Raw genomic sequence first — 20,256 nt, 5'->3', positions numbered from 1 at the left:
TCCAACCTCAGTCTCTGTGTCTATTAGTTTATTTTCCATGTTTGCATACAATGAACATTTGGCTTATATGCCATCATTTCTCACACAGAGATCCTTATTTTCATACTGGTCTCTCCTCTATTCTTCTATGATAATAACATCATTTCACACTTTCTTTCCTTTATCTGAAATGAATCTTTTTTCATTCCTTTTAACTATCCTCCCCAAGCCTCCATATAACCTTCACACTTCCAGCTCCAAGAAATTTACTTAACTCTACCAAATTAATCATTGATTCCCACCCCCTTGCCCTTATATTCTTGAACAGAAGTACTATGTTCAAACCCTAGGTTTATTAGTAGAGAGATGATTAAGAATTCCTATTCCATAATTAGTTCCCACTTCTCAAGATTGTTGTGGAGATTTACTGAGTGAGTATGTGTGTTCAAAGCACCCAAATAGTATAAACCATATAACAAAAGGTCGATGAATGTTTCTCCTCTGTTGTGTACACTCTGACCACATAAAAGGAACTCAGGTCTGACTTACTGATTTAGTATTCTTAATATCTGTTAGATATAATGATTGTCTGTAGTAGAAATATCAGTATATACCTATCTTGATATTTTGTGAATGAGTAAATAAGTGGTATTTTTAAAATAAGTGCTCTTACTAGACCCCAAAGGCTAGCAAATAACCCCAGAACCTGGAGTGGATTATCTCTTTCTGAGTTGTTGGTCAGTGAGATATTATAGACCCACAAACAATATAGCCAATACTCTTGTTTACCATCCAGAACATGACAGTAAGATTCTATTGAAGACACCATAGACCCGAACAATAGAGTGGAGAAATCAAATTGTCACTGACCTGGAAGATACTAAAATTTGGCCATATATTGTTTTATATGAATGAGTGTTTTGCCTTTATGTAAGTCTGTACATAACATGAATTCTTGGTGTACACAAAGGCCAGAAGAGAGCCCCAGATACCCTGCAGCTGTAGATGCAGGCAGTTTTGAGCCACTATGTGAGTGCTGGGAATTGAATTGGGTAGAGCAACCCAGTAGAGCAACCAGTGATCTTCACTGCTGAGGCAACTCTCTAGCCCCCCTGACCTGGAAGCTTCATCCCTATTGGCTAGCCTTCATAGTACCAGAAGGTTCTCTGTATACTCCTAGAGGATAAAAGTAATTATCAATCTTATCTAGCTGTGAACCCTGGGAGCTTCAATAATGACTACTCTAGAAAGACTGGGACAGCATTGTCCCAGTAGTAGCATGAACACCATGGGCATAACCAACCACTTTCTGATTGGACTTAAGGCCCTCTCCACTTTATCAGGACCAGAACCTGCTGCTAGACACATCATAGGCTCTATGAAAGAGCCTACTACTATTATTCTAAAAATGAATATGATGTTAAATTAACTCCTAATGATTTCTTGTCATATCCATATATTAAGGCATTTCTCAACCCTCCATAGGGACAGTTCTTTCTGCAGTAGATGATGATTAACACCGAGACCCATAACTGGTCAAAGTTTGGAGATAAAGGGACTTTAGAATGCTCAGCCCTAAACAGGACATTGATATCACACCTCCTCCTCTCAAGGCTCAAGGATCATGGTAGAAGAGCGGGAATAAAGACTGTCAGAGCCGGAAATCTTGGGTGACTACAATGAAGCTGTTTTCTGGGCACACGAGGCAGTTGCACAAATGAACTCACAGTGGTTCTGACAGTAGAAGCTCAAGGCAGACAAAGCCCGATCTTGGAGTTGGGCACAGAGTCTTACCCCTAGGAGCTCCTGGAGACTGACAAGTGCTGGGAGAGGGAATGTCCATTTTCTCTAGGGATATGGCCCATAGTAGGTTGCCTATACTCCAGTAGAAGGTACACCTTTAAGAGCATAAAATGAACCTAATTGGTTAAAAAAAAGCGACACAAAGTTGGGTAAACAGGAAAAGGGGTTAGATCTGTGTGGAGTTGGGGGAGGGGTGAATATGATCCTAATACACTGAACGAAATTCTTAAAGCAATAATATATAATATAAATACTTAATTAGATGTAATGTTAATTTTTGAGTACTTATGATATAGTATGTTACTTCAGAGCAACCTAATGAATTAATCTTGTTAATATCCTATTGTATGCATTGATAGAAAGTATAATAAACCGGGCTGGCTGGATGCCTCAGTTGGTAAAGGAGCTTGTCAGCCTGACCACATGAATCACTCCCCAAGACATTTATGGTAGAAGGAGTGAACCAACTCTTGCAAGTTATTCTCTGACCACCATATATGCATACGCAGGTGCGTGTGCCCCCCACAGTAAATGCAATAAAAATAAAAATTTTAGAAGTATTATAAATTAACTTACCAAAAGTTATACAGATAGTAATCTGATACTTCTACTGTGCTTTTCTGGCTATAGAGGACATACTTTCCTGTCTCCCAGTATTTTTCTAGTGTACAGAGTCCTTTGATTTACTTTGGCTTAAACTGAGACTCTGAATGCAACATCACCAAAGCATAAAATTAGAGAGGGCCTTACAGGGAAGGGTACAGAATTACATCAGTGAAAAATCGAAAGGCATAAAGTTGGTGTGTGTGTGTGTGTGTGTGTGTGTGTGTGTGTGTGTGTGTGTGTGTGTGAATCATAGTTGATATATTGGATCTGTAGGGAAGAAATAAATACGGATAAAAATGTTCTTCTCTCTGCATCTGTGCTAAGTGTGTTCCAGCATTCTGCTGCATTCCAGCTAAGACTCTGTCTTCCTCACCTGTCAAATTTTGCTGTTAAAGTCTGCTGATTTTGTTTTTGCATATTTCTCATCTGCAGTCCTTCCTACCCACCTCAACCGTTGCTTCTTACCCCAAGTCTTAGATTCTTCTTGACTGGATTGCAATGATCTCATTTCTGGCTCCCTAATTCTTACTGGCTAGATCATACCATTTTGAGAACCAAGTTAAAAAAAGTCAAGTCCCATTTTCTACCAGTACTAGGAAAGGCTGTGGCTGGTTCTCTAGTGTTTATGACCAAGTGTAGATGCCTTCAGACGTCACAAAGGGGCTGGTGGGGTCTTATTCTGGACACCTTGGTTACCCAGATGACTTCTGCTTCTATGAAAGTTTGTGCATTTTGTCTTGGCTTGGCAGATACTTGATTGTTCTTTAAGAAATGGAGTAGGTCTCACTGCAGTTGAGACTTGCTCTCCAACCTTAAGTGCCATAATCACCACTTTATTGTTGCCTCTTCTGTACCCTGTAAACCTTAACTGCCAGCCTCTCTCTTTTAATTAGTGTCAATCTGTTACATCTTACAGTAAGTTCTATACAACAGTGACTATAATGGTTTCTCTACTAGAGTGCCTAGCATGAAATTGGTGCTCAATTAGTCATTACTGAATTAAATAAACAATAAATAAGCAAAGCCAGAAAACATGATAAGGTTTTTCAAAGCCAGTCATAGGAGAGTGGAAATACTTTTTATAGGACATGATGTGTGTGAAGTATTTTAGGAAAATTAGTCATGCGGGGACATTTACCTGGCTCTATTACTGTCTTCACTTGGGCACATATTGGTTATCTTCCCTGGGTTGCCATTGACTTACTTCTTTACTCCTCCATTTAGGAGAGGATTTTTAAAGCCCATGGAAAAGGCAAGTGAACTTTGCATTACAAAGTGAATTATTATCTGAGTCTTCAATGTTTCTGAGTTAGCTATGTCAGAGTTGTAGGGAAAAAAATCTCCCTGAATGGTCTTATCTACTAAGTTAACCATCATCCACTGATTTGTTCCATTTGAGCTATTTTGGATTTTAAAGAAGGATTTAATAGAAGAGGTGCAAATTTTACTTATAATTAGAGAAGGATGTGACATGCATAGACAATGTTTTTTCATGGGGAAAAACACTATTGGGTATGACTAAGACCCTAAGCACACATGCATGTACTTTTTACACTTTTACTTAATTACATATGAAAAGTGGTTTTGTGAGGTATAACCACTCAAAGGGAAATATGCTGATAAATATTTCCCATTTATTTATCCAGAAAAAAGGAGGAAAGACTTTATCATTACATTTATTGATTCCTGTAGTGAAGTCACACTATACAAGGACAGTTTTAAGCAATGCTGTGATGGTACTGGGTGCAGGGGTGGGAAGAGACTCATGACAGCCTGCTCTTGTTAAACCCGTGTTCCCAGGATGCAGTACACTACTTCGTCCTTACATTTGTCCTTACCATATTCCAAACTCAGTGCTGAGCATAGGAGAGGATGCAAGGTCTTACTGGTAAGGCTATTGGAAGGTGTAGAAGGCAGACAGGTTAATAATTCTGAATGGCTAATATTGCTAAATCAGAAATACACGCAAAATACTTTAGAAGCATAGGAAAAGCGTTTAAATGTGTACTGCTAGTGAGGGAATTGGATGTGTAATTCTGCCTGAGAATGTCAAAAAAGGCTTTACAGTGTGCATGAAGGATTGATTTGAGATTTGAAAGACAATTGGGGAAGTGCCAGATGATGGAGTTTCTGGCTGAGAACAGAGCATTGTTAGAGGACTGAAAATAACCCAGTGCTGCTGGAGCATAAAGTGTAAGTTGAAAGAGCCATGGGGGATGGAGCTGAAAAGTATGGGATGGTGCCAGGATTTTATTTGTTATGCTAGGTAGTTTAAATGTTAGGCTTCAGGGAACCCTAAAAACTATTTTTGATACTGTAGCTCTGCACGAGAGAGACCATTTAGTCAGCAATGTTGCAGAGTGGGCTGGTGGGGGGTAGAATGGGAGTTGGAGAGTCGGGAGAGGTGTGCATTGAAACAGAACAGTGAGAGGTGGTGAACTGGCACAGCGGCCGTGTGGGTGGAGAAGTGGGTCAGCTAGGAGAGTTACCACTAGAACCACCAGGTCTCTACTACAGCTTAGATTTAGGTTAAGGCACAAGAGGAGTGAAATGTGCTCAGGTGGACTCCTGGGTTTCTATCTGGAAACACAAAACAGGGGAGAGAGAGAGGCACAGTCACTTCAGTCTCCCTCATTCCCCCACCCCCACCCCAGTCTGTCATCTTTCACAGAACCTGTGGTTGACTCAGGATTGTTTGTGTGCATGGCAAGCGTGGAGCTCCTTGAAGGGGAAAACAATTATCATTGAATATCGCTGTATCTTCCCCATTTAGGGTGGTATCAGGCATTTCCTGCTTGTGAAAGAATGTTTAATGATTTTCTAGAGGGTATGGACTGAATGAGACATGTAAAATTTTGTTAATTGTTAATTCAGGTGTACATTTTACTTTTCTCCTACTCATTGCAAAGCAAACAAGACTGAGCATATGTTACAGATTAGCCTCTACTGCCTGAAAATTTGGACTAAAAAAAAAATCCACAAGGAACTGTATAGATAAGTATGGTTTGTGATTCTCAAGAATAGCTGATTTTAAGAGCTTCTGGTATGTCAGCCAAACTGAGAATTCTGCAGTGGCACAGGTTATGTGTAATGGTGAAACTCGGCTCAAAGCTGCAAACCTAAAATTGCAAACAAACAGGGCTGTGTTTGTCTAGGATGAAGGACACAGAGCACGCAGTGGCAGAGGTTATCACTTAGTGTATTTATGGGAAATTCTCTTGAAAAAATATATGAATCAGGAAACGAGGAAGCTATTCTTTAAATAGAATCAAAGTGGTATTGCTGTGTGCTAACTGATAAACTGTTTTGTTTTTTTGCAACTTAGATTGTTTTTACACTAGTATGAACACAGTTGAGTCCACAGGATTGGAACAAATAAAACAATTAAACATGCAAGGCAAACCTGTGTAAACAGTCTTAGTAAACTTGGACAAGGTTTCTTTATGTAACAGTACTAGCTGTCCTGGAACTAGCTCTGTAGGCCAAGCTGGCTTTGAACTTGGAGATCCACCTGCCTCTGCCTCCCCAGTGCTGGGATTAAAGGCATTCATCACCAACTTTAATGAAGACTCTGATGGAAAGCTGACTAGTCCTTGCCTTGTGAGGACAATCATTGGCTAAGTTCCTGGGTGAGAGGGAAGATTATGTTATGTTGAGCTGGATTTTGAAGCAGGGGGAGGGGAGTTGTTCTCTAAGATGTGCATGCAGCTGCCAGCTGCATGAGTCATGCTACATAAAAGACTTTGAGCTCAGAAACCCTACAGCCAGGACATTCTACTATGATGCCTCTGCCTCTTTCCTTTGTGTTTGTTTGTTTATTTAGAGTCTTGTTATGTTTATTAAACTTCTCAGCTGCTCTGCTAGCTGGTCTTGAACTTGTTGTCTTCCTGGCTGAACTTTCAAGTACAGCTATTACTGAACCACCACTATGCTGGACTTCCTTTGTGCTTTGTCTGAGATTCTTTCTCTCTTTTTAAATACTTTCATTGTTTAAGATTATAATTACCTAGTTTCCCTCCTTCCCTTTCTCCCCTCCAAATCCTCCCATGTATCTTCACCTTGCTCTCTTTCAAACCCATGGCCTCCTTTTCTTTAATTGTTGTTGCTGCTGCTGTGTGCATGCGTGTGTGTATATATTTGCACGTGTTCCTAAATGTATACGTACAACCTGCCTCAGCCTGTATGATGCTACTTGCATGTTTTCAGAACTCTCTATTTGATACTAGATAACCAGTTAGTGTACTTTTACCTTGGGGGGGGGGGACTATTTCTCCTGCATTCAGCATTCTTTAGTTGCCTGTGGTTCTTTGTCTAGAGTTGAGGCCATCGTGAGCCTTTCACCTCCCATGTTAGCGTGGCTATGACTCCTGACACCTTTCTTGTTTCTTTAAAGAGCACACAGTGGGCTAGGAAGACGGCTCAGTTGGTAAAGAGTTTGCTGCACAAACATGAGAACTGGAGTTCACATCTGCAGCACCCACATGTGGTGTTGCTTGTGTCGGTCACCCCAACACAATAACTTGCAAAGACAGGAGGATCCTTAGGAACTTACTGGCCAGCTCAAGACAAGTCGGTGAGCTCTCTTAGTGAGAGAACTTGTCTAAAGAACAAGGCAAAGAACAACTGGAGAGGATACCCTTTGTCTAGCTTTGGCCTCCACACACTCAAGTATGTACATATGTACATATCACTGCACACATGTGCACATGCACATGCACACGCACGCACGGTGGGGAGCTAACATTAGAGGAAGACTGGAGGAAGGCAGGAGGAGAAGAGAGTAGGCGCAGCACAACCTTTCTTTCCACGAGCACACAGAATGGCTAGGGCTGCATCAGAACAGCGGGGTGGGGTGGTGGAAGGAAGATTTAGTTCCTGAAAAGCAGTGATAATTGATGAGCAGCTGACAGGTGGGGAGAGAGCAAATACGAATCTTGTCTAGTGCATCTCATTTGGTTTCAGCAACAACTATACAAGTCAGTTGATGTACCCATTTTATTGATGAGAATACTGGGGCTTAGAAAAACTGATTAAGTCATGATAACTTTTACTGTTTGTGTTCTCTTTTATTTCAATATTTTGGGAGTAAAAATGAGAAGCAAGCATAAATAATGTTGTGATTATAGTAATTTAAACTGACCCATTTAAAATAGAAGAAAAGAAATATAAGAAAATGACTGATGGTCTTTGACAGAGAGAATCCCCTTCTTCTCATTTTTAACTCTTTATGTGTCCCACATGACACCATTTATAACAACGTAAACACCATCATCAATGTCATCCCCAAATGGCATGTGTTACTTTAGAAAGGGAAGCTGTTTTTGTTTTGTGTCTTGGACTTTCAGCATTCTTTCTAGTAAGCAGTTTACAGAAGGAACAGCTTTTTTTTTGTTTTGTTTTGTTTTGTTTTTTGAAGTATTTTGAAGAATGGATTAATCAAATAAACCTATAAAAACTGACAAAATCTCTGGAAGCTTCTGTGGGGATGAGGTCACACTATTGTCCTGCTCCTCATCCTGTAAGACAAGAGAAATCGCTAAGTGGAGCCACTGGAAACAAAACCGGAAGCCTGGCTGGTAAAATATCTTGCATATCTCTGTAGCCCATGGGAAGAAAATATTTAAAATAAATTTATTGATAGTACAGAATTTTACCAAAAGGATAAGAGTTTTACTAAAAAAGTTTTCTGTATTTCCAAATTTAAAATTCAATAAGTTATGCAGAAATACACGGTCAATGATAGAGAAAGTTTCTCTTTGTAATGCTGAACATAGGAACTGAGTGGATGGAGGGATTTTGTGGCTTTGTGTAGGCTGAGCTAAAATGTAACAAATACCACCATTAAAACCCTATCTCCTCAGAGTCAAACCACCCAAATGTAAAACAAAAGACTAATTCAACCAGGTAATCCCTTTACATAGCTTCTAGCCACAGAGTAGAGCTAAATTTAATTTATCTCAACTCAGGTGGTTTACTAAAACATAGTCAAGTCTTTGAGTAATAGAAATAAGTTTTTAATCTAGATTTTTTACATTGGAGATACAAGTAAAAAAACATCAAAGAAAACATCACATTTGTCTTTCATAGAGAAAACCATCTTTATTTTCTTTAAAAATGTAGCCCTCTAAGCTATGTATATTTGATATTAAGTAACTTGGCTACAAGGCCCTGGCCCAGACAAGTATTTATTAAAATGTAAATTACACTTGCCTAAAAGAAAAAATCAGAGAGAAATATTAAAATACAAGTCCTTAGGTTATAGGACACGTAGATTTGAACCGTATGAAGAATTAAGATTTTCCTAGAAAAGGAAGAGGCCAGAACTTAGGTCACTAAGTTTAGAACACATTGGCCTCACTCACCGCTGTGATCCCATTCTCTGGGATGGGGAATGCATCTCTCAGCAACAACTATACAAGGCAGTTGATGTGCCCATTTTATTGATGAGAAACCAGGGCTTAGAAAAACTGATTAAGTCATGAATACTTTTACTTTTTGTGTTCTATTTGAGAATAATTTCAATATTTGGGGAGTCAGTATGCGCTTGCTACCACGTTGAATGGCCCCTTTCTCATCCCTTGTGTCTCATATGTTCACCTTGCTTTAAATTTGCCCTATAGAGCAGTGGTTCACAACCTGTGGGTCGTGACCCCATCAGGGTCAAATGACCCTTTCACAGAGGTCGCCCAAGACCATCAGAAAACATAGCTACTTACCTTATGATTCATAACAGTAGCAAAATTAAAGTTATGAAGTAGCAGTGAAAATAATTTTATGTTTTGGTGTCACCACAACATGAAAAACTGTATTAAATAAGTTTGAGAACCACTGATGTAGAGGATCTTAATTAAGCAAGCAGATTACCACCAACTGCTCTCATGGGTAACTTTCTGCCATCCATGTCTCAACTTTCAAATCTTCCTTATCCAGAGCTGCCAGTTTCTCATCTCTAAACACTCTATCTTGCTCTCACATGCTCATCATTAACATTCTTTGAAAACATTGTCAACATTTAAAATAATTAGCAATCTAAACTACATTATTAATGCTAACAGGTACTAATGACTGTAATTGAAAGAAAGGACATCAGGCTAGACAAACAGCTATAAAATACACACACACACACACACACACACATAAAACAAAAATATAAATGTGAGTATAAAGAACAAATTTTCTAGGCATCCTTCCTTGCTGCTAATATTAACTCATATTTGATCCCCAATTAAATGTGCATATTCTTTATTATCTTATTGTATTTGCTAATATTTGTCTTGGCAGATGGCCAATGTATCTCTCTCCATCTCCATGAATCAAGCTTTGGGTAATGTCCAGCTACACCTTGTATTAGGTGACATTGCTGTCTGTCTACAGAAGTAAAGACTTGGGAGTAGTTACTCATGTGTCCCCTCTGTCTTCATAATAAATGTCATGTAAATCAAGTGTCACATCTCATTTAAAATGCTGCATGCATTCTCTTCAGCTACAGCCCACCTTTTATTGCAGACATTTTCACTTTTATGAGTTTGCTCTGCTGTGTGCCTGTATACATCTGTGTGTATTTATTCATTCACAATTCATAACAAACTAGGTAACCCAGAGTTTAAGAATTAATAGTATGGATGATTCACATACATGCTTTTAAAAGCACAATCAGTTTTCTACCTATACAAATACAATACACTGTTTTCCTTGCAGAAAATTCAGGTGATTTGAAAGAAACAGCATTGTTGATTTCATGATTTCTCTTTTCATTATGAGAATAAATATTTACTGCATACTTATTACATTGAAAAGAGAAGGAAAAAGAGCTGAGAGGTAGGCTCATAAGTACCTCAGGACAGTTGTCTAGACACAGATGAGTATATATCATAGAGCCTTTTATTTTTACATTATCTTATAAATGAGATGCTTTACTCACTAATAAAACCATCATTTCACCGTGGCCACATGTGCACTTAGGTAATCTGGGAGCATAAAAGAGTTCCAGTTATGCTAAGCTAGAAAACCTACATTAAAAATTAGTTTTTAAGTGATTGAACTTGATATTGGTTATTCTTTTGAAGTAATTTTTTTCCTGACAAAAATGTATTTCCAGGTTCCGCATGCTAGAATAACTTGGAGAGAGCTAGAGAGAAGGAGTAGAGAATCATCTTTCATCAAGATCAACCAAATAAGGCTGATTACCTGTCTTTTGCTGGATCAGTTATGAGTAACTATATGCTGCAAGAAAAGTTTCATTATTTTGACTCATTGATATAGTCTCAAATTCTCTTAATAATTGTATAGTAAAATTCCTGAAAGGTAATTCTTTGTCAGATCTCTACAGAGGGCTGAAGTTTTTTAAATGTTCAGTTAACATTTTTGGAGAGGCACAAGTGTTTTAAATCAAGATTTCTGGGGTTCTGTCTACACGCCCCTGTATCTTAACAGGGAACTGCTTCCCGCTGAAGTGCTATCAGATCCCTCCATTTATTTTTAGATCTTCAGGTGATCCAGAGGTGTGTTTAATATGCAAAGCAGAAGCTTAAACTGTAAAACATTTGCATGATTGTATTTTGGTTTTGCCATCAGCTAAGTAGGACAAAGTTGATCCCATCTTACAAAAACTATTCCACATTTCCTTTCTTGATTTGGAAGTTCAGCTTTGCTTACCTGCTTCCTGGAAGATACAGTGCTGTTGAAACATCTGTTAGTGGCATTTAAATTCAAATTCTTGTTCTGGTGGGTTGAGTCGTTTTTCCACATCTTAGAGTTCTCCTTAGGGTCTGATGGAATGGGGTTTAAGAAGAGGATTCTAGCTATAAATCCATAGAGTACAGTGGCCAGGATCATTGGTACAACATAGAAGACACCGAAGTCCATTAGGTAAATAGGTGAGTAGTAATTCCTGGAGATCTTGTAGCCACAGGATACCACAATAGCATCTTTGTAGGTGCTAATATTGAGATCCAGCAGGAAGAACCAGAGCATACAGTAAACGGATGTGAAGGCCCAGACAAAGATAATGATCTTTTTGGCTCTGGAAAATGTGCAGAGAAACTGGGCTTTGATGGGGTGGCAGATTGCTATGTACCTCTCAATGGTAAAGGCTGTTATTGAACATGAGGATGCATTAATTCCTAAGTACTGGAGATAAGTAATACAGAGGCAACCAGCATAGCCGTAGACCCAGGAACCGTAGATGCTGTCGGTTATATTGGGGAGGCCTGCAGCTACCAGGACCATGAGGTCTGCCACAGCCAGACTCACCAGGTAGCAGTTTGTGGGGGTTCTCATGTGCTTGGTTCTCATGACCACCAGGACTACCATGATGTTGCCCACAATGCCCAGTCCACAAATAATAAGCACAAGTAAGATAGTGACCACCTGGTACTCGAGCGTCACTGCTGCTTGTGGCGGGAGCTCGGTCTGGTTCACTTCACTGAGTGTTTCGTTCTCCATCTTCAGTGGCTTGAAGTTTCTCGGACACAGGGACTCTTTAAAACATCTCTCCAGCCTCCACCTTGACTGAAGTAGTTCTTTCCCCTGTGAAAAGTCACACACATGTTCACTTGCAATGCCACGATTTCCAAGCAAGTACACTCACTGGCAAGTTGTTTCCTCTCTTTACACCTCTGAGTTTCTACAGAAATGGGGTCCCTGTGTACTTCTGAAAACTCCTTGTTTGCCATTCGAGGCAGAATGAAGTAACTGGTTTTGACCACCATCACCTCAAGAGGGACAGGGTAACTCTCTCTTCATGGGGAAAGGTGCTTAAGGAAGGAGAAGCAGAAAATACTCCTATTTTGAAACTGGATCCAGTGGGGAAAACAAAAATCAACGAACGAATAATCCCAAACTTAAAAAAAAAATCATGTGCTAGCTGCAAAATAAATACAAAGAAACCTCTCAGACGCTCGGGAAAAGTACAATGAAGAAGAAAAAGGTACCAGTGGAAAAGCCAAAAGGCTCCATGGTCAAGCCTGGTAGGAATTCAGCTTCTGCCTCTGGCTCTCAGGAATGAAACATTGTTCATATAAAATAGCAAGCCTTTGCACCTAAGTTCCTCATTTCCCCAGCCCCCAGCCTCAACAGAAGACAGTTCTCTTACCTTTTCCCTCTGTCACGATGCCTGCTTCTCAGAGTAGACGAAGGGGTAATAGGTCCAAGTTTCCAGTCCTGCAGAAAATCTTGCCTAGTCTGTCTGGCAGGGAGATCACTTCGCAGAGGCTCAGTCTTCAGAGCGGCAGTTCCTCTAAACCCTCACATCCCTTTCAACTCATGACAGACCCTACAGCCGCAGTAACAGAAGCAGCAGCAGGAGCAGCAGCGAGGCTGTCAAATCATAGATCGTCCCTTAATGAGAGCGCTCTCTCTCTCTCTCTCTCTCTCTCTCTCTCTCTCTCTCTCTCTCTCTCTCTCTCTCTCTCTCTCACACACACACACACACACACACACACACACACACACACTACACACACATTTCCAAGTGCTAGTCAGTCCTGACTGATTCAAAATCTGCTGAAGAATTTACTTTTAAACATGTGGCTGATACAGTGCTCAGTGTGGAAGGCTGATCACAGGTAAAAGACCAAGGAGTCGCTTGTCTTGATCTTGTGGGTGACGAGGCTCTAAGTTCTTCAGAAACTCTTGTGCCTGAGCTGCTCTGAAATATATTTCCACTTCTTGCTTGACAAGATTTTAGAAGGTAGCAAAGCCTTTTGGGCAGAGCCCTAGAAGCCTGCAATAGCAGTCTGCAATGAGATCAACTTCTCTCTCTGCTATGGAAACCCTTGGACGGCTTCTTCCGTAAACTAGCAAAACTGGCTCCCTCCTCTCATGTCATATGAATGAAAAATTAGTTTAAGTCGATTTTAAAACATTTTAACTGCGAGTTTCTGATGCTCACATGAAAGTATTAGCTTTAGAAAATATTTGAGACTGGGAGTAGTGGTGGGTAGCGGCAATCTCAGAGGTTGAAAGTCAGGAGGACTGGGAGGTTGTAGCCCGTTTGGGCTACATATGGAGACCTTGCCTCATGAATACAAATAAATAAATAAACCAACAAAAACAAACAAACAAACAAATAAAACGAACAAATGAAATAATTCAACCTAAAGCCACCTGTGGAAACTTGTAGGGCTTGGGGTCCTCTGTTTACTTCAAGTACCTTTGTTCCTTATGTCGTTGCCTGAAATGCCAATCACAGGAACTACCTGCGAAAGCTTTATCTAGATGTTCCTAAGAGGGAGAATTTGCTAGTGAAATTCTAGCCCAGGGTTATTTCTGCTCTCTAAAGCTACCCGTGGCCAGTCCATAACATGGCTCTTCTCTGGACACCGACTGAATGCACCAACTGTTCATGTTTGTGTGCTTTTAGCTGACCATCTTACCATGAAAAACAGCGGTTAGCTGGACTCCCAACATGTAGCGCCAAGTCTCTATTTTAGAAGATCAGATCCTTGGGGAGTCTATTTTAAGTGGACAGGACCACCACAGGGGCATCAGAACTGTGCCCACGGTAACGATGAGATTGAGGCAAAGCTAGGGATTGTAGTGAATGACCTCTGCTGTGACTCACAGAGGAACCCCTAAGTACCCTGTTTCCTTTTCCTCCATCACCCATTGTTACAAAGTAACATCTCAGCAGCCACATCCAGGCTTCAGGTGTGTGTTGTTTGGCCTGTACAGGACCAGCTCAAGTGTAATTTAGAATACTTAGATTGCTGTTACCTTTCAAAATTTAGAAATTACGTATTAAAATCAGGACTTTTTTTTTTCCTCATAAAATTTGAAGGGTCTGGCCCTCATGGGCCTGCAGTCCCGCATGGAAGTTAACCGAGGACAAGTGGTCCTGGGAGTCAGAGTCCTTGATGTAGGGTGCGATTGCTCCCATTTTCTACATGCTCCACAACCTTCCACCTATCTTTTGCACAAGTCAGCTTTTGTTTCTGTCATCACTCATGTATGATCTCTGTCAGTGTTTGAGTGTTGACTCTGAATTATCCCCGGATTCTGAGTGGCAAAGTCAAGTGTATCTTTTCTCATCCTAGGTACATCTTTGCCTGAATTTTAGTTTGTTCCTTCAACTGCTTTAACAGACTGATCCTTTCTCCCTGGCCTACAGGGCAGAGATTACTCTGAATGGTGTCATTCTTGCCTGTTAATCAGAATGAAAATGCTTTTGAGGGAGGCATTGTGTCCCTACTCTAACTTCACTACTTCACGTTAAAATCTTACTTCACACATCTCACCTTCCCTTCTCATTCTCTCAGAGCCTTTAGTCAATCTTCAGGTCCCAGGGGTGTGTGGCATGACTACTGTGCTATGTATCTTTACAATAAAGTGGGCAAATGCAGGAGGTCAAAGATTTGACCTCCCTGTTAAATCTTTCCTATTGGCATTCTTCAGCATCTCTGTTCTGAATACTCCGCCCCTCAGTTTTCTTCTTCTCCTAACAGATAACTGTTAAGTTCTTATTATGTGTTGGATAGTTAGTAAGTAAACATCACATTTTTACCTTCAAATGGCTCACAGTTATTGGGAGAAACAGACTTAGGAACCGTTACGTGAGCTGTACATTGAAAATGGACATTCAGTGTGCTGAGTTATGAAACAAAGGTGCTTCTGAGTGGCTGTACGGTGGACAGAGGGACCAGGTTGAGCTGTCCCACACAAGGTAACATCTAAGAACAGTCTTGAAGAAAACCACAGCTTCCTTTAACAGAGGGACAAGAGATGACATCGTGACTAATGATCATGAGATATGCAAGGCTGTGTGAAGTGGTAAGGATTTCACGGGGTCAGAAAGATCTTACCACCTCCTTGACCTAGAGGAGTCGAGCTGTGATGAAACAGACATTGGGTGACTGCCAGGTAGGGTGTATAATGAGGGCTCTCCCTGGGCTGTGACTCACATTTCCCTTGAGTCCTCTTCCCTTGCCCCATAAACTTGTTCTTTACAGGCTGGAAAAAGTTCTTCACACACTTGCCTTAACCCCCAAACTGTGTCTACATGTTTCCAATCAACTTCATGCTCCTTACAGCATTGTATTTTTAAAGTAACTGTTATTTTGTAAAGAAGATTTTGTTTATAAACCTTAATGGGCTAATATATAATATATTTTTATTTGCAACAAATAACACAAAAAGTAAGCAAAATGTTAGCAAACCCTATATTTACATTAAGATTTCATAATAATACTATCTTAACTTCTAACCAACTGTGGTCTTTATTTAAATTCTTCTAACTAGAGAGAAATGAAAGCATTTCTTTTGAAATAGTTGGCTAGTAACAATGAGGACCGTACACAGATGATGGACCCAGGGTGACATACACATATCTCAGGTCCACGTTCTGCTTGTATTTCTGGCCTTCTGCTGTTCAGGCAGGACTTCTCAATCTTGTACCACATTTTGCATGGAAAAAAAAATGAGCATCAGAATTCATAGGGCACCTCATAAGATTGTCTCAGTTCCTAGCTGGGATTTGCTCATTTGTCTTCTGATCTTGCCTTACACTTTCCTTTTGAGCTTGAGAAAATAGCAAGCACTTCTTTTGAGCCCATCATATTCACAGTTAGATGACCTGCTTATGGTGTTTGGTTTTTCCTTTCCTAGCTGCCACAAGAAAGTTTCCATTTGTATGACCAAAACCCCTACCCACAGGACATGCATGGCTGCATGCTATCAAAACCACAGAAGCGCCGGGCAGTGGTGGCGCACGCCTTTAATCCCAGCACTCGGGAGGCAGAGCCAGGAGGATCTCTGTGAGTTCGAGGCCAGCCTGGGCTACCAAGTGAGTTCCAGGAAAGGCGCAAAACTACACAGAGAAACCCTGTCTCGAAAAACCAAAAAAAAAAAAAAAAAAAACAAACAAACAAACAAAAAAAAAAACAACAACAACAAAAAAACCCACAGAAGCAATTCATAAGAGTCATCTCTAGGTCTAGGAGGGAGTTTTTCTAGTGGATAGGTGGTTCTTCACTGGTCATCACAAATCCATGAAGAGGTAATTATTTATGTTATCCACGTTTTTCATTTTAGGCTACTAGAGGCCATGAGAGGTGACATCAAATTGTCATTGGTAACTTGGCAAGATTTAGAAAAGTTACCAGCTCAGAAAACAATGGAGAGAGAGAGAGAGAGAGAGAGAGAGAGAGAGAGAGAGAGAGAGAGAGAGAGAGAGAGACTCTTTTGGGGAAATTGCATGAAATTCAAGTTTCTGGGCTCTAGAAATGAGAAATATGATTTACCAAATTAGGATTCAGACACTGTCTTAGTTAGGGTTTCTATTACTGTGAAGAGACACCATGACCATGGCAACTCTTATAAAAGAAAATATTTAATTGAGGTGGTGGCTTACAGTTTCAGAGGTTCAGTCCATTATCATCATGGTGGGACATGGCCACATGCAGGCAGACATGGTGGGGAGAGGTGCCTGAGAGTTCTACATCTTAGAATCAACAGGAAGCAAAATGAGACACTGGGTGTGGCTTGAGCATATATAAGATCTCAGAACCCAACCCTACAGTGACACACTTCCTCCAACAAGGCCACACCCACTCCAACAAACCCACACCTCCTAAAATGCCACTCCCTTTGGGGGCCATTTCCTTGCAAACCATCACAGGGACTGTATCAATATTCTGATCCCTGGGTCTGAGATGGGACACCTTGTATTCTGGAGGTAGGCTACAAAGTCACTATAACTTGAGGGTGAGTCACTTCAACAACACAGGAAGGAACTTGATGCCTCTTCTCTTCATGAAAGGGTTTCATCATGGAGTAAAATAGACATGTCATCTTATTTGTTCAGAACTCTAAGAGACACTGTGTGTGTTGTCTGAGCTGGGCACAAGCTACTGATTTTCATATTTTTGTTCCTTACATATTTTTATATTACCTGGCCCTGCTTGTGGAGAAATAGGCATCTTATATTTAAACGCAAAATGGAAATGAACCAACACACACACAAAGCTTCCCTTTCTTGTGCTTTGGGCTGTTCTTAGCAGGTTACTTGAACCTCATATTCAGGAAATGTTAACACTGTTTGAAGACGTTGCTCTAAAGTGTTACTCGAGGATATGATCTAACAAAAGAATAGACTTTAATCAAACTGTCTAGATTGTGAGCTCACTTATAGTTTGATTTATTACATGTTTTATGAAACAAATAACCTGATTTTCCAAAATGCATGTAACTTGAAGTTACTATAAGAAAACTAGTGTGAAATCTGAGTGCTTTAGTAGATTGTATCTAGATTTTCCTTTGTATTCTAGAAATTTTAAGTCACATTCCCCTCTATATGTGAAAATTGTGTGAATCTTTGCTACTAAAATGGTATTTTTTTTCCTCACTGAGCTCATCAATATAAAATTTGCCCTTAGTTACTCTCCTAGTCTTACACCTTTATTATACCATACATGTATACAAATGAGCACCTATATATGCTGTTTCACAGAGCTCTTAGAAAATCATAAGGATCAAACATATATGTATACATTACTAAAAGAAACTTCATTGAAATGTAAGTTCTGTAGAACAAAAGGATTGTTTTTATGAATTTTCTGAGCTGCAACAATTACATAAGCTTCTTATAGCCATATCACAAGAAAACTCCTATCATCATAAAATGGTCTCTGTGCATTGCTCCTGAACAATTCTGTAGTCAGCTCATCATGGCTCAGCTTTCTATCTCTAGAAGATGTTTGTCCTACAGCATTTTCACATAAATGGAATTGTAGTGTACACATCTGTTGTTTTTTAACAGCATAATTTAAATATATTTAACCAATAGTTGTTGTAAGACTCAGTACTTTTTTCTTGTTGTTGCTGTATATTATTCCATTGTATAAATACAGGTTATATCACAAACTTACTTATTGGGTTCACTGATTTTTATAACTCCTGGTTTCAATGTAAATATTAGAACAACAAATTTCCTTCTTTAACATTAATGAATTGCATTAATATGTTTTACTTTTATTCTAATTAAGTTCACTATATTCTCTCTCTTCTTTCTCTTTCTCCCTCTCTCTCTCTTTGTGTGTATGTGTGCATGTGTGTCCAGATGTAGACTTGTTTAGAGGGCACAGGAGGATTTCATGTGTCTTACTCTATAATATTCCACCTTTATCCCTTGAGGCAGGATTTCTCAATGAACCTGGAGTGAGGCTGACATCCAGGAAGCTCCATCAACTCCATCCCCAGTCTCTTCCCTCACAGACACATTCATCTTTTTATAGAAGGGTGCTGGGGATTTGAACTCAGATCCACAACTTTGTATGGCAAGCACTTACCCATTGAAACGTCTCTGAAATGATAGTTAATTTTATTTCCTAGCTTTCATTTTACAGTATCTTTAAGATCTTATGAATGGGTTGTTTAATTTCCAGATTCTTGTAGGTTTTCTAAACATGTTATTGTTATCTACTGTCTTTTACTCCATACTATGTATGATTTCAACTCTATTTAATGTATTGCAATTTTTTTATGGCCTAGAACATGCTTTATCTTGATGGATAGTCCACGTGCTGTGCTTTGGCTTGAAAGAATGTTCTATAAATATTGATTAGTTTGAAGTGGCTGATAGTGTTAAGTATTCCACATCTCTATTGATTTTTCTGCCTAGTTGTTCTGTTAATTTCTGGGATACAGTGTGGAAGTATACAAAAAAGTATGAATTCCTCATTCCTTTGTTATTGTCATGCTGTGAATCATGCATTTTGAGGCTGTGTTATTTTGTTTCCTTGGTGATATGGCATTATGGTCTCTATAGTGATGTGCCTTAGCCAAACCATCAAAAAGCTCATTGGATACAGAAAGAGATATTTTTATAAGTTTGATATCACTTTGATGACGTTAAGTGGAGTTTCAACAAGTATAATGATATCAGTTTTATTTTTCACAATCCCCCTTTAGTACTCATTTAGTAAATAGAAGCTTCAATTGCACATCAGCCATGGGACTGAGTCTCCGACCAGTGTATGGTATATCATTAACTTATCACAGCTATGCTATAAATTAAATTTAAGTCACTTATCTGAGGAATCAGATAACTTATTTACAAAATAGCTTTGTATTGTGATACACTGCCTTCCCTTTGTGCTGCATTGGCTTAAGTATCATTTTCAGACAGAAAGGACAACATACAGTATTAAGCCAGATATGCATTTCCCCCCCAAAATGTAAGGAAGACAGTAACCATGACTAAAATTCAATCAAGGATTCCAATTGTTAACATTAACAATTGAATGTTCGGTGTTACTGTGTGGTCATCCTAGCACTGATGTGCAGCTACTGGCTTTATATTGCTTTGCAGAAATGTTTTCTGACAGCCCATGGGTGGCCTAATCCTTGTAGAAAGTGGATTTGGTAAGAACTTGTTGGGAGTGGTCATAATAGGCAACAACATTTTATTTGAAGTAAGCAAAATCTGCTATATATAGAAGTATCACACTTTTGATAATCAAAGGCCACTTTAACAGTGGAAATATTAAACTATTAGTGTAACACAAGAAAACACTGAAAGCAAGACACTTCTGAGATATCTTGTTATATTTTCCCCTAAAATTTCCAGACTACTAGGAAAGCCTCTGTAACAAAGCCTGACAGAGAAGTGTGGTGAATCAGCTAAGAGGCAACATTAAGGCGATTTCTCACCTGCAGTGTGGAGGTTTGTCTCTCCATCAATTCACACTGTTTAAGTGCTCACTTACCGACTGCCAGTCATTTGCCAGGCTATGTGCCAGCCCCATGCAATGACAAACGTAAATATAGAAAGCACAGAGGTGTTCCTGGCCTGACATTGGTGACTTAACATAAACTGACAATTACAATGCAAAGTGTCCGTTGCTATCACTGAGGTATGCGCACACTGTCAAG

The 20,256-nt window shown here is 39.6% G+C and overlaps 1 protein-coding gene across 1 annotated transcript in view; it reads right to left on the bottom strand.

Annotated features, from left to right (window-relative positions):
* Trhr (thyrotropin releasing hormone receptor) overlaps positions 1–12,712 on the bottom strand; it is a 38,602-nt gene extending 25,890 nt beyond the window's left edge. The window contains exons 1-2 of the mRNA XM_028867953.1: positions 12,482–12,712; positions 11,044–11,916 (exon numbers count right to left, since the gene is read on the bottom strand). Of these exons, the coding sequence (XP_028723786.1) occupies positions 11,044–11,832 (789 nt within the window). The 5' untranslated portion in view covers positions 11,833–11,916; positions 12,482–12,712. The remainder of the gene's footprint in view (positions 1–11,043; positions 11,917–12,481) is intronic.
* Between the last annotated feature and the right edge of the window lie 7,544 nt (positions 12,713–20,256).

The sequence above is a fragment of the Peromyscus leucopus genome, chromosome 20 (assembly GCF_004664715.2).
Source record: "Peromyscus leucopus breed LL Stock chromosome 20, UCI_PerLeu_2.1, whole genome shotgun sequence".
Taxonomy (NCBI): Eukaryota; Metazoa; Chordata; class Mammalia; order Rodentia; family Cricetidae; genus Peromyscus; species Peromyscus leucopus.
Note: the sequence above shows the minus strand (reverse complement) of the source record. Positions and strands in the feature narration are given on the sequence as shown.